The sequence below is a fragment of the Acomys russatus genome, chromosome 16 (genome assembly GCF_903995435.1).
Source record: "Acomys russatus chromosome 16, mAcoRus1.1, whole genome shotgun sequence".
NCBI classification, from domain to species: Eukaryota; Metazoa; Chordata; class Mammalia; order Rodentia; family Muridae; genus Acomys; species Acomys russatus.
The window spans coordinates 11,699,687-11,715,018 of NC_067152.1; the positions used below are offsets into that span (position 1 = coordinate 11,699,687).

Consider the following 15,332-nt stretch of genomic DNA (forward strand, 5'->3'; position numbering starts at 1 on the left):
TGCCAGATATTAACAGGACAACTGAAATAGCCAGTGACATGCACTGAATGACTGACACCTAAGATACTGTCCCCACTATATCGTAACGACCTTGGCACTTACCTGTGCTTTCGAAGATATGTTTCTAGTGTTTCTAAAAGACAACTAGAGTCAATTAAAACTACTTCATCCCTGCATTCCTGGGACATCAGTTCCCACACATCCATCCAACACCCTCTGTAAAGAAGAATAGTGTTAGTGAGGAGGAGGCACACATGAGGTCAAAGGTTTAAAAAGGCAGAATGAAGGGTTGCTTGGTTTTACCTGGCTGCTCCCTGGAAAGGTCCATAATGGAAAATGATCCTACACTTGCTGTCCTTCCTGTGGTCTTCACTACTTCTCTTATCTGCACTTAACTTCTCTGAACTGACACTGCTACTGCTCCCTTCACTGCAGTACAGCATGGTACACAGCTTAGTGACACTGAGGTAACCTGAAGACACAATCTCTAAGGTCTATGTTAAAATCATGAATGCTTTAACATATTAAGATATTAGTAGATAAATCTGCATATTTGAATAATGGATTATATATTTAACCATAAAACATTGTTAATGTGTTTCACATTTACATCAAACACTTGACTACCAAGTTTACTTCATACAATTTAACATTTAGTAATAAAAATAGAAACTCATTTATATATTAAGCATTTTACAAGCACATATATTTAAAATGTTCTAAAACTAAAATGTCATTTAAAAACTTACGGTCTTTTCACCTATTAAATACAGATCAATCTGTAAACAATTGAACATTCTCTACTTAATGTGATCATTAAACGATTATTGTTTAAGTCATTCTTATTTCCAGCTAGCTTATGGCAACAAAACTTATCCACCCTCACATTTCCAAGTAGTATGAAAGTCACACATTAATGTAACAAAGTACATAAGCTTATACTTAATAAAAAAGCATGCTAAGAAGTATACTCTATTTAGCCTAAGTTAGTAGGAAGTACTAGATACATACTTTCTTTAAACTTACTGAGAACTTCCCAGGCCCTCATCCCAGACTAGTTTCAGTGTGACTTTGGTTATGCATTTTGCTGTGTGGCAGATGTACATTCCTACAGAGATGTCTGTCTATATTCCATTCAAGGATAGTATTCTAGATTTTTCGCTAATTCTGAACAACTGGCTCCTGCTGATCTTCTGCAGGTCTCATTACAATCCTAGAAATTCAATGTCGTACTTGTTCATAGCTAATTAAGTATTTCTCAACTCCCAGCTTAGCATCATTATTCAGCATTTTAATCTCACTAAGGGGAAAGTCAAACCAAGGTTCAGTTCCACCTACTCTGACAATAAAATGTCAACTCCTGCTCTATCTTGCACGTTAAATCCTCTATCTCAAGTCTCATATTCCTCTTTTGCTAGTTAAGTTTAAATAATTTACCACTCAAATCAGAATCTAGGCCTTATGCCTCAAATGACTCCTTTAAGAGATGTTTTCTGAAGAATATCTCAAAATCACTTCCTCCTTCTACTCTTGTACTATGCGTTTATGGCTTAACCGACTACAACCTTGTATTCACTTTCTATCGACTCCAATCTAGGCTCTGCATCCACTCCACCACCAGCTCTGCTCATCAACAGTGTTGTTAAACCGGTGTCCATTCTGAGGTCCCCTGTGACTAAGGAGCACTCAATACAGCTGACCAGGCCAATCTCTCTCCCCTCAGCCTCCTCCCACCCGTCTAGCCACTCTTCTGATTAGAGGCTTCTTTTGCGCCATTAACAGAAATCTCACAGCATTCTTTCCTCTTGCTCTACTTTCTCTCTACCTGGTTTTACATACTGTTTTCTCAGATTATCCTTAATCACTAACTACTGGCCTACAAGTCTGGCCTGGATCTTTCTTTCAGATACTAAATTCCCAGGCAAATATAACTAAAATTTATTTGGACAGCTAAAGAACACTCAGCCACTGCTCTTAACCAAGCTGCAACCCAGTAAGTATAACTTCCTTGGGGAAAAAAAGTTTGATTCAAAACAGTAACAACAGGCTGGAGAGATGGCTCAGAGGTTAAGAGCACTGTCTGTTCTTCAAAACGGCCTGAGTTCAGTTCCCAGCAACCACATGGTAGCTCACAACCATTTGTAATGACATCTGGGGCCCTTTTCTGGTGTGTAGGTGTACGTGCAAGCAGAACACTGTGTAACTAATAAATAAATCTTTGGTTGGTTGGTTTGGGTTTTCGAGACAGGGTTTCTCTGTGTAGCCTTGACTATTCTTGTAGACCAGACTGGCCTGGAACTCACAGCGATCCACCTGCCTCCGCTTCCTAAGTGCTGGGATTAAAGGTGTGCACCACGGCCACCCGGCAACAAATAAATCTTTAAAACAACAACAACAACCTGAGGCTAGAAAACAGGGAAGAAACATAAAATGAGGCCTTTTAACAGCAAACAATAATGGAAGCCTTTCAAAGTACTCTACCTACTCCAGGTACCTGGCTAAACAGACTGTAATGACTGACTACCATCGACACCCACTAGGGAATAACCAAAGCTACCTTAGTTAAGTCATACTACCTACAATCAGCTAGCTTCATTTATATTAATTTCACATTCAATAAACAACCTTCAAAAAACATTTGACTTTCCATGCTTTTTTGTTTGTTTGTTTTTTGTAAGCTACAAGATAGGAAGATATAGCTTCGTAGACAACTGACAAAGCAAGTCACTGCCAAACCAAAGTAGAAACTGGAGCAGAACAGGAAGAACTGGTCTTAACAGAAAAACAGCAATGAGAATAGGTGGAAGGTGCTGGGTTATCTACTGTTTTTTATTAGTCCTCAATAAAGAACCAGAAAAAAGGAGAAACAAACAACAAAAGAAAAGAAAACCACAAAGACCTTTTTACTGTGCCATATTGCTCAGCTCTCTTTCTAATGAGAAATTTAAGGGTGAAATGAACATTTAGAGAGGAATCCTTTAAAAATACAGATAAAACAGGTATTTAAGACAGATGCAGTAATCAGTGCATGCCTGCTATCTCAGTACTAGAGACGTTCTCAGAGGATAAGGAGCTCAAGGTAACCTTCCACTATACAAAATATTCAGAAAATTCAAGGCCAGCCAAGGCTACATGAGACCCTGTCTCCAAACAAGAACAACAACATTCCACAAGTATATGAAACAACTTACGTAGGCACTATTATAGACTGTATGGACATTCATTGGTTTCAGAGTGCTTTGTATTTAAATACTGTGGAATATATGGCTCTTGTTTTCAGATCTTACCTCAAAAAGCCAATGTAAAAAGATATTTTTGCTTGTTTTTGTTTTTTGAGACAAGGTTTCCTTGTGTAGCCTTGGCTGTCCTGGACTCACTTTGCAGACCAGGCTGACCTCAAACTTGCATCAATCAGCCTGCCTCTGCTGGGATTAAAGGTGTGCGCCACCACACCTGGCTACAAAAAAGATATTTTAAGCACAGCAAGGGAATCTGACCGGGTATAGATTACTACAGTTAATTCCGTTAGGTGCTATACCATTATAGGTACCAAAGAAAGTGTTCATGTGACTTAGAGATGCACGTGAACGAAGAGCAGGAAGCCTTCAACTTCTTAAAAAAAACTTCGGCAAAGAAAAGGCAAATAGATGAACGAAACAAAGGTTTCAAAATTTGTAAGTGAATAATCTGAGTAAGACACACAGGGTGACAAGAGGCTCTACATGTAGCCTGCACTTGTAATTAGGATGCTAAGGTTGGAGATCACTTCAGAAGAATTCCTGACTAGCTAAGGCAACATATTGAGATGCTGTCTCAATAAAGTCTTTACTTCTACTTCATGGTCTTTCAACTTCTCTGTATTTAATAGCTTTCATGATTTTATTTTGTTGTTGTTGTTCATTTATTTTTGAGAGACAGGGTTTCATTATGTAATCTGGACTAGCTTAGAATTTGCTATGGAGATCAGGCTAGCCTCAAACGCACAGGGATGCGCCTGCTTCTGTTTCCAAGTGTTGTGCCACACACTGGGCCCTGACAAAAGAAAAATTTTAATGTTTTTCCTGGGCATAGGAAGACCTAGATCTACGTTTATAAAATGCTTCCAGTAACACTGAGATATTTAAAAATTAACTCAGAACAGTTTTATATTACTGTATTTCTCCCTAAAACATTTTTTTTTTAACAAACTCCTTTTAAATCATGCTGATTCTATCTTCTCCAACTACTAGGTGCAAACCAACAAACAACTGTGGCACTGTGCCAGGAAATGGGGGCAAACCAGCATTGTATACTCAACCAAGAAAACTGAAAATTAGTCACATATCACCATAACTGAATAAGGCTTTTAAAAAAAATCCTTAATCAATTAATGAATGCTAAAAATAAGAAAGACAAAAACTTAAACATGATGGCTATGGATCAAATAATATTACTACTTTGGAAACTTTACAATTAGTGACATAAATTTCTCAAATATCATCAATCTCTTTCTGAAATATACTTAATTTAAGGGAAAAAAACCTTTAAAATTCAGTGACTTATACAGTTTCAATGCAGAAAAGACTCATAGAATCCAAGAACATGTTTATTTTGGTACCCATCAGAATGTAATCCAATTAACAAAACTTAACAGTATATTGTCCTTTTACTAAGTATGACCAACATTTATATACTTAACATCGATAAAATATTTTTATATTTATTTCTACTTACCCCAAAGGTTTAGGTTTGTGTGTGTCTAAGGAGTGCAACTGACATCTCTTGTTCTTCTTACTTTTTGGAATAGCATCTATCATATCATTTAGTTTGGACCTAGTCAAAAATAAACCATTGAATGTTTGTCATTTCTTTCTCTCTCTTTTTTGTTTTGTTTTGTTTTTCAAGACAGGGTTTCTCTGTGTAGCCTTGGCTGTCCTAGATTCACTCTGTAGGCCAGGCTGTCCTTGAACTCACAGCAGTCCACCTGCCTCTGCCTCCCCAGTGCTGGGATTAAAGGCATGCGCCACCACACACAGCCATTTTCTCTTTCAAAATAAAAAATTTTTCTATTAGCTGCCTTTTTGTGAGGTGTATTTAACAGAGACATCACCTATCCTGAACATGTCTCTATAGTAAATAACCAAAGCAATCTACTCTTATTTTCCCTCTCCATACCTAGGCAGTTCAGTTGGAAGAAACCTCCTTTACTCAGTGCCCTCTTTCCCTAGACTACAACTCTCATACTGGTCATCAACAGTGTATCCAACACTCTGATATTCTAGAGATTGTTTATGTGACTTTCACCTATCTTCCTTCCCTCAAATATTATGTAAATACCTACTATCCTCAAGAGGTATATCACAGTAATTTCCTGTGAATACTCAATGTTGGGCTGGCAAGACGGCTCATGGATTTGTAAAGGAACTTGCTGCTAAGCATGACAATTGGGCACTCACACGGTAGAACTGACTCCCTAAAGTTGTCCACTGACCTCTACACGTGAACTATTATTCCATGTGAGCACAAATAAATAAATGTTACAATATAGTGAATGTATACATACAGAATGAATACATATAGGTAATGTGTCCTACTGCTACAGGTTTCCTACATCCAACCAATTAGCAAAGCATGTCAACTAACTTTATATAGATCTACAATCCAATCACATCCCTTGCCCAACGCACAGTCCTTAGTTTAGTTAACTACAATTTCCCAAGTGGTTCTATACTGCCACCATTTCCTTTTACACTCGAGGCTTCACTTAGCAGCAAGAATAATCCTTTTAAATCATAGTACATCATGTTATTCCTTTGTTCAAAAACCCTCTAAAGTTTTGTTGGTTTTTTTTTTTTTTTCCCTTCTGCAAGCAGTCCTGCTGAAGCCAGAGCTCAGAGGTGGAAGGCTTGCCTAACATGCATCAGGTCCTGGGACCATTCCCCTGAACGTCAAAATGAATAAAACACAAAAACAAAAAATGAAATTCCTACCACTACCTCCAAACAAAAGAGCCTCCGGATTTGGCCTTTCAATCCCTTTTCCTACTAATACTCAGTAAATGACATAAGTAAATACTGTGGGTATCTAGTTGACATCTCAAATGTAACACATACAAAAAAGCTGGAGAGATGGCTCTGCAGGTAAGAGCACTGATTGCTCTTTCAAAGGACCCCAGTTCAATTCCCAGCCCCTACATGGCAGCTCACAACTGTCCGTAACTCCAAAATCTGTCACCCTCACACATGCAGGCAAAACACCAATGCACATGAAATTTAAAATTTTTTTAGATAAGGAGAAAAAAAAAAAAAAAAAAAAAAAGACATCCGGGTACATCTGTAATCCCACCATTCTGGGAGGCAAAGGCAGGCAGATCTCTGTGACTTCGAGGCAAGCATGGCCTACAAAATGAGTCCAGGACAGCCAAACAAAAACATTAACAACAACAACAAAAAAAAAAAAAACCCAAAAACAAAACTCTGAAAAATTACTGCCTAGTCATGTCCATCTTAGGAAAAGGAAATCTGTTATAATTTTTTCAATTGTTTTAATTACATTTATATATGTATGCATGTAAGTAGGTGAGAGATCAGCGGACAGTTTTTAGGAGTTCGTTCTTTCCCTCAACCATGTGGGTCTGGGGATCCCTTAGTCTTGACAGGAAGTACCTTGATCTGCCTATACTACAAATCTAAAAACCATCACTTAAACTACCCCTCCTTAATCAATCTATGCAAATATCCTGCTAACTCAGTCCTCAAATTATTTCAGGATCCTATCATTTCTTTTATCTTTATCACCTTAGTCCAAGTCACTTTAACCATTAAACAACCTATTTCTCAGGTTTTTCTTTTTTTTTAAGTCTACCCTTGTAGTCTCTTCACAACACTCTCAATAAAGGTCACTGCAGGCCAAACTTTAAGTCAGACCGTGTTGCTCATCTGCTCAAAACTCTCCAAAGCTTCCTGTGTACTCAGAGTAAAAACCTCAGTATGACCTATAAGGCACTACAACAACTGAATGTTTATTATCCTTTTGATCTTATCTTTTGTTGTTGGTTTTTTGAGACAGGGTCTCTCTGTGTAGCCTTGGATGTCCTGAACTCGCTTTGTAGACCAAGCTAGCCTCGAACTTAGAGACATCAGCCTGCCTCTGCCTCTCGAGTGCTGGGATTAAAGGCGTGCGCCACCGCACCCCTCACTTACTTTTTATTCATCTATTTATCTAAAGGGCATTGCCAGATCACACTGTTCCTATCAATTTAATCCACCCATTCTCTTTGTTACCCACTTTACTGTTTCTTTGTAACTTACACTCAACAAACTATTTTCTTACCCTCTCTCCATGTGAGAGCAGATACTAGAAGATACTCAAAAAAACTGTTGAATTCCATCTTTGCTTTAAACAGATTTAGGGTGAAAGGCTTCATTGTCATCAAGTTGTTTAAAATTAAAACCATTTTTCTTAATTAACTATACTTACCCATGTACATAAAATAATGTATAAAGCTTCTTTGCATCAGTCATGCAACTTCGAGTCAGAGATAGTACCCCCTTGGGCCCTACTGTCAGGGGTTCAAGGGCAGGGTTTCCAGACTCTACCAGCTGAGAAAAGAGGCGTTCCACACTGCGACGACAACCAACACATGGGACAAGCTGAGAAAGTGCACTCAAGACTTCACGTGATGTTACCACCATGGCAATACTTAGATCTTGTTGCTTAAGCATACTATGTCGCTGAAAGAGAGAAAGTGAAGATTCCTTAAAATATTAAAAAAGAAAGAAAGAAAGAAACACTACTCTTCAATTACTGTTGCCTTCTATCCTTTTCCAAGGCCCACCTTACCTATGTAGGAGCCTGCAATGATTAACTAATATGTCAGTGTATGTGAATGCAATCTGACTATAACAAAGAAGAAAAATGAATGGAGCCAGGCTTGGTGGCACAAGCCTTTAATTCCAGCACAGGGGAGGCAGAGGCAGGCAGATCTCTGTGAGTTCGAGGCCAGCCTGGTCTACAAAGTAAGTCTAGAACAGCCAAGGCTACACAGAGGAACCGTCTCGGAAAAAAAAAAAAAGAAAGAAAAAAATTGAATGGAAACCACAGCAGTAGCAAATGGGTAAAACACTGATAAGTAACTTCTACTGAAAAGAGTTAACAGTTTGGGGGCTGGAGAGATGGCTCAGAGGTTAAGAGTACTGCCTGCTCTTCCAAAGGTTCTGAGTTCAATTCCAAGCAACCACGTGGTGGCTTAAAACTATCAATACTGAGATTTGGTGCCCTCTTCTGGTGTGCAGGTGTACATGCAGGCAAAAAGATTGTATACATAATAAATAAATCTTTAAAAAATACATTAAAAAAAGGAGTTAACAGTTTGTTACAATTACTTCCAGAAAAAGTTAGGAATATTTGTTTCTTCATTTTTACTATTAATTTTTCATTCAAAGTGGTTTCCCCCCTATTTATTTATTTGTTTGTTTTTCAAGGAAAGGTTTCTTTGTATATTAGCCCTGAGTATCCTAGACTCACTTTGTAGACCTCAAACTCACTAAGAGCCACCTGCCTCTCCTCCAGAGAGCTGGGATCAAAGACCTCCACTACCATGCCTAGCCAATGCTCTTTAAAAGTAGAGTTCTTAAGTAATCTAATAACTTATTTCCTATTATCTTAATTATATATTTTTGAGTATTTGAAAAGTATCTTATGTCTAAGAAAATATATAAAAATAAAAAAACTCATAGGACTGAAACTAAAATATATTTTAAAAATACATATATATACATACGTGTGTGTGTGTGTGCGCGCGCATGTGTGTGTGTGTGTGTGTGTGTGTGTATGTGTATCAGTGATACTGGAGGATCAAACCCAAGGCCTTATACAACTGGGTAAGCACTCTGGCACCAAGTAGTATCCCTGGCCCCAACAAGTTCTTAATAAAATGTTGCATATCCTATCTTGTAAAAACTAGAATGATGACCTGGTAAAATCAAAGATTTTTAGACCTGTAAAATATGAACACAACCCAATTCTTTCACATGAGTAACCTATAAATGAGGTATATAGGTGTATTTACTACAACAGTAAAAATGAAATCAACTTCAGTGCACTATTAGTACCTAAGTTCTGAGAAGCCTAGGTTAAAAAAAAAATCAGGGGGCTAGAGAGATGGCTCAGCGGTTAAGAGCACTGGCTGCTCTTCCAGAAGGCCCATGTTCAATTTCCCAGCACCCACCTGGCTGCTCACAACTGTCTGTAGCTCCTGTTCCATAGTTTCTGACTCCCTTACATATGCAGGCAAGACACCAATGCAGATAAAATAAAAATAATTTTTACAAAATTAGAAGCTAATATGAGGTGGGACAAGCCTTTAATTTCAGGTATTTGGGGCAGAAGCACCCAGATCTTTATGAGCTCAAGGCCAGTCTTTTCTACATAGAGTTACAAGCCAGCCAGTGAGATCTGCTCTCAAAAACCAAACAAACAACAATAGCAACAACAAAAATAAATTAGAAGTTATAACTGTTAATTTTTTAAACAATACACATACATGACTAAAAAAAATGACTTTAAAACTATTACCTGAATAAACTGCTTTAGTTGTGCACCATTATTCTGATGTCCATCAAGATTTAAAACATTGTCAGGAAATTCCATCACCATCTTAAAAGGCAAAGAGAACAGAAATCATTGACATATTCTAAAGCATACTTTATAAACTATTAGGACAGAAACATCTTTAAGGCTCGATTTCCTGCAAAAAGAGGTCTTAATAATCAGTGCACAAATTCTATTTTAAAATTTTGTGTGTGTGCATGCATACGTGCATATGTGTGTGCACACATGTACACGGAGGTTAGAGGACACCTTGCACAAGTCAGCTCATTCATTCTGTAACATGGATCTTGGGGATCAAATTCAGTTTTCCAGTCTTGGTGTACAGTACCTCTACCTGCTGAGCCACCTTGCTGGCTGAAAGTATGAAACTTTCTGAAGTCAGACATAGTGTGGTCATTGGGACCAAGGACACTCAAGTCAAACACACAGTTGAAGTCTAGACTCTGTCACGTAGTATCTTATGCCAAGACTCTGGGCAAGTTATTTAACCTGTGTATTTCCTTATTTGTAAAATAGGATTAAGTAATAATTTCTAGTATCTCTTTCACAGAGCAAATTTAAGAATTAAGTTGTATTTTCTAAAGTAACAGTAGCCAATAATATTTAGTTAAATACACCAATTGAGTTACTTCCCTGTAACTGTGGAATGTTAAGACTTCTGTTTGTTAATAAATATTTGGGGGCCAGTGAGCTGGCTTAGGTTGGTAAAGGTGAATGCCACAAGCAGGATAATCTGAGTTTGCGCTCTAGAACCCAAATGGTGAACGGAAGAAAATAAACTTCTACAAATCGTGTTTTTACCTCTACATATTCACTGTGGCACATCTGCTCCATTCCCCAACCTTGCAAATAAATGGTTTTGGAAAACCAATACACACTCTGAGCTGGGATAGAGTACTAGCCTAGATAGTACTAATAGAACCTATTGAAGGTTCTGGATTCAATTCCCAACTCCACACACACACACACACACACACACACACACACACACACACACACACACAAAGAGAGAGAGAGAGAGAGAGGAGGAGAGAGAGGGAGAGAGAGGGAGAGAGAGAGAGAGACAGGGAGAGAGGGAGAGAGGGGAGGGAGAGAGAAGAGCGCGCACACTATTTCTGTAACTTAAGAACACAGTATCTAGCATTTAGTAAAGGCCTGTGCTATATATGATGGAAAAAAATGCTCTGAGCTATTTATTTTATTTTGCTTTTTGAGACAGGGTTTCTCTGTGTCGCCTTGGGTGTCCTAGAGTCACTTTGTAGACCAAGCTGGCCGTGAACTCACAACAATCCCCCTGCCTCTGCCTCCCGAGTGCTGGGATTACAGGCGTGCACCACTATATCCCGCGCTATTTATTCAGTATAAAAATAAGTTAAAAAAAAAAAAAAAACCCACTACCAGAGGAATTCAGGAGCATGACAATAGAAATTAGTAGTTTCACTGACCTGTGACATTACAGTTTAAAATTCATGAAGTAGGAGGAGGCCAACTACAGCTCCAAAATGATCCAATGCCTCTTATTCTGCTGGCACTATACTCACACACACACACACACTGTGAGCATCTGCTGGCACTATACTCACACACACACACGCACTGTGAGCATCTGCTGGCACTATACTCACACACACACACTGTGAGCATCTGCTGGCACTATACTCACACACACGCACTGTGCGCATCTGCTGGCACTATACTCACACACACACACACTGTGAGCATCTGCTGGCACTATACTCACACACACGCACACTGTGAGCATCTGCTGGCACTATACTCACACACACACACACTGTGAGCATCTGCTGGCACTATACTCACACACACGCACTGTGAGCATCTGCTGGCACTATACTCACACACACACACACACTGTGAGCATCTGCTCGCACTATACACACACACACACACTGTGAGCATCTGCTGGCACTATACTACACACACACACACACACACTGTGAGCATCTGCTGGCACTATACTCACACACACGCACTGTGAGCATCTCTGGCACTATACTCACACACACACACACACTGTGAGCATCTGCTGGCACTATACTCACACACACACACTGTGAGCATCTGCTGGCACTATACTCACACACACACACACACTGTGAGCATCTGCTGGCACTATACTCACACACACGCACTGTGAGCATCTGCTGGCACTATACTCACACACACACACACACTGTGAGCATCTGCTGGCACTATACTCACACACACACACTGTGAGCATCTGCTGGCACTATACTCACACACACACACACACTGTGAGCATCTGCTGGCACTATACTCACACACACACACACTGTGCGCATCTGCTGGCACTATACTCACTCACACACACGCACTGTGAGCATCTGCTGGCACTATACTCACACACACACGCACTGTGAGCATCTGCTGGCACTATACTCACACACACACACACTGTGAGCATCTGCTGGCACTATACTCACACACACACACACTGTGAGCATCTGCTGGCACTATACTCACACACACACACTGTGAGCATCTGCTGGCACTATACTCACACACACACGCACTGTGAGCATCTGCTGGCACTATACTCACACACACACACACACTGTGAGCATCTGCTGGCACTATACTCACACACACACACTGTGAGCATCTGCTGGCACTATACTCACACACACACGCACTGTGAGCATCTGCTGGCACTATACTCACACACACACACACTGTGAGCATCTGCTGGCACTATACTCACACACACACGCACTGTGAGCATCTGCTGGCACTATACTCACACACACACACACACTGTGAGCATCTGCTCGCTCTATACTCACACACACACACTGTGAGCATCTGCTGGCACTATACTCACACACACACGCACTGTGAGCATCTGCTGGCACTATACTCACACACACACACCACTGTGAGCATCTGCTGGCACTATACTCACACACACACACTGTGAGCATCTGCTGGCACTATACTCACACACACACACTGTGAGCATCTGCTGGCACTATACTCACACACACACACACTGTGAGCATCTGCTGGCACTATACTCACACACACACACTGTGAGCATCTGCTGGCACTATACTCACACACACACACACTGTGAGCATCTGCTGGCACTATACTCACACACACACACACTGTGAGCATCTGCTGGCACTATACTCACACACACACACACTGTGAGCATCTGCTGGCACTATACTCACACACACACACACTGTGAGCATCTGCTGGCACTATACTCACACACACACGCACTGTGAGCATCTGCTGGCACTATACTCACACACACACGCACTGTGAGCATCTGCTGGCACTATACTCACACACACACACTGTGAGCATCTGCTGGCACTATACTCACACACACACACTGTGAGCATCTGCTGGCACTATACTCACACACACACACTGTGCGCATCTGCTGGCACTACTCACACACACACACACTGTGAGCATCTGCTGGCACTATACTCACACACACACGCACTGTGAGCATCTGCTGGCACTATACTCACACACACACACTGTGCGCATCTGCTGGCACTATACTCACACACACACACACTGTGAGCATCTGCTGGCACTATACTCACACACACACACTGTGAGCATCTGCTGGCACTATACTCACACACACACGCACTGTGAGCATCTGCTGGCACTATACTCACACACACACACACACTGTGAGCATCTGCTGGCACTATACTCACACACACACACTGTGAGCATCTGCTGGCACTATACTCACACACACACACTGTGCGCATCTGCTGGCACTATACTCACACACACACACTGTGAGCATCTGCTGGCACTATACTCACACACACACACACTGTGAGCATCTGCTGGCACTATACTCACACACACACACACACTGTGAGCATCTGCTGGCACTATACTCACACACACACACACTGTGAGCATCTGCTGGCACTATACTCACACACACACACTGTGAGCATCTGCTGGCACTATACTCACACACACCCACACACCACTGTGAGCATCGCTGGCACTATACTCACACACACACACACCACTGTGAGCATCTGCTGGCACTATACTCACACACACACACACTGTGAGCATCTGCTGGCACTATACTCACACACACACTGTGAGCACATACACTTTTTTTTTTTGGTAGACCAGGCTGGCCTCAAACTCACAGCAATCCGCCTTCCTTGCCTCTCAGGTGCTCTCAAGCGTGCCACCACGCTCAGCTATTGTACACATTTTTAAAATCCATATGCTGACCAAGGAAGGAGCATAACTCTCAGAGATGGGAAGCACCACAATTTCAAAGATGTAAAAATGTACGCCTTCACAACAGCCATATACAAACAGGCCTGGAGAGACAGCTCAGCAGCTAAGAGAACCTGTTCTCACAGAGGACTGAACTCCATTCCAGCACCTACAAGGCAGCTCACCATGTCCCTAACTCCAATTTCAGGGGATCCAACACCCTTCTTCTGATCTCTGAGGGCACCAAGCACACATGTGGTGCACATATACATGTATACATATATTCTGTAACTAAAACATCAAACATACAAGGACAAACTATTTCCAGATAACAAGGGCTTCAAACTCCTAAATATCCAACAAGTCAATAAAAAGAACCATTTGAGGCAAAAACAAGAACAACGAACCCCACAACACTGAATGTTGCCTTAAAAAAATCCTTCCCAGGCTGGAAGTGTCAAGTAATTATGTGCTCGCCTAGCATGTTCAGAGCTGTGTTCAATCCCCAGCACTGCATACATGCTCACGTGCACATGGGTACGTGCCTATAACCCCAGGATTTAAGGAAAGGCAGAAAGATCAGCAGTTCAAGGGCATCCAGAGGATTTCAGTTTCACAGACTCAAAACTGTATAGACAGTTTTGCATGTATATAGCTTGTAGAAAAAGAGAGTCCTCGCCTTGCTAGGATTATAGTCATGAGCCTGTGTGTGTGGCTTTCCTTTCCAAGTGCATTACAATGCACGCATACTACTTATTATCAGTAAGTCAGTGTTCCCTGCCTCCAGCCCTACAGTAATTTTTATCGCCTTGCAAAGACATACTTACACTTCAATAGTTTTTACTGTTTGTAGACTTTCTTCTTCAATAGGCATATATATGATGTCCAAATCTTGATGTTTCAAAGCTCAATTACCCAATTTTCAAGTTTATCTATCGTAATTATCTTGTTTCTACTTTATCTTTTTCAGTCTTCTCTTTTTGTTTGTCTGTTTTGTTTTTCGAGACAGGGTTTCCCTGCGTAGCACTGGCTGTCCTGGACTTGCACATGCCTTTAATCCCAGTACTCCCAGAGACAAGCGGATCTCTGAGTTCTAGGCCAGCCTGGTCTACAGAGTGGGTTCCAGGTCAGTCAAGGCTAAGAAGAGGAGGAGGAAGGGGAGAAGGAGGAAGAAAAGAAAAAGGGGAAAGCAAAGAGGCCACTAGCATTTTTTTTCTCTGTTCTTTCAAACCACTTCCTTGACTTAAATCTTAGATTCTAGGTGACCTAAAGGAAGGCAGGCCTGTAAAGTATGTGAGGTGTGGCTTCACAGAGGAATCATTAGTGTTCAGCTCCATGATGAGGATGCCTATGCAGAGCCATCCAAAAATAGAACAAGCCATTGCACAGCAATTACTGCTTTGTAAAGTTTATTGCATCCATTACTGACTTTCACTCTTAAGCATCTGTCCCAGTTTTACCTGACCACAAAAAGG

At 40.8% G+C, this 15,332-nt stretch overlaps 1 protein-coding gene across 4 annotated transcripts in view; it reads right to left on the reverse strand.

Moving 5' to 3' along the window:
- The window catches only part of Ggnbp2 (gametogenetin binding protein 2), a 41,395-nt gene that overhangs the window by 21,614 nt on the left and 4,449 nt on the right, over positions 1-15,332 (reverse strand). For 2 of the 4 annotated variants that reach the window (XM_051158175.1, XM_051158174.1), the window contains exons 2-6: positions 9,556-9,636; positions 7,459-7,712; positions 4,714-4,812; positions 304-429; positions 103-216 (exon numbers count right to left, since the gene is read on the reverse strand). In XM_051158175.1, the coding sequence (XP_051014132.1) occupies positions 103-216; positions 304-429; positions 4,714-4,812; positions 7,459-7,712; positions 9,556-9,636 (674 nt within the window). The remainder of the gene's footprint in view (positions 1-102; positions 217-303; positions 430-4,713; positions 4,813-7,458; positions 7,713-9,555; positions 9,637-15,332) is intronic. The other 2 variants (XM_051158177.1, XM_051158176.1) reach the window with 1 other exon arrangement.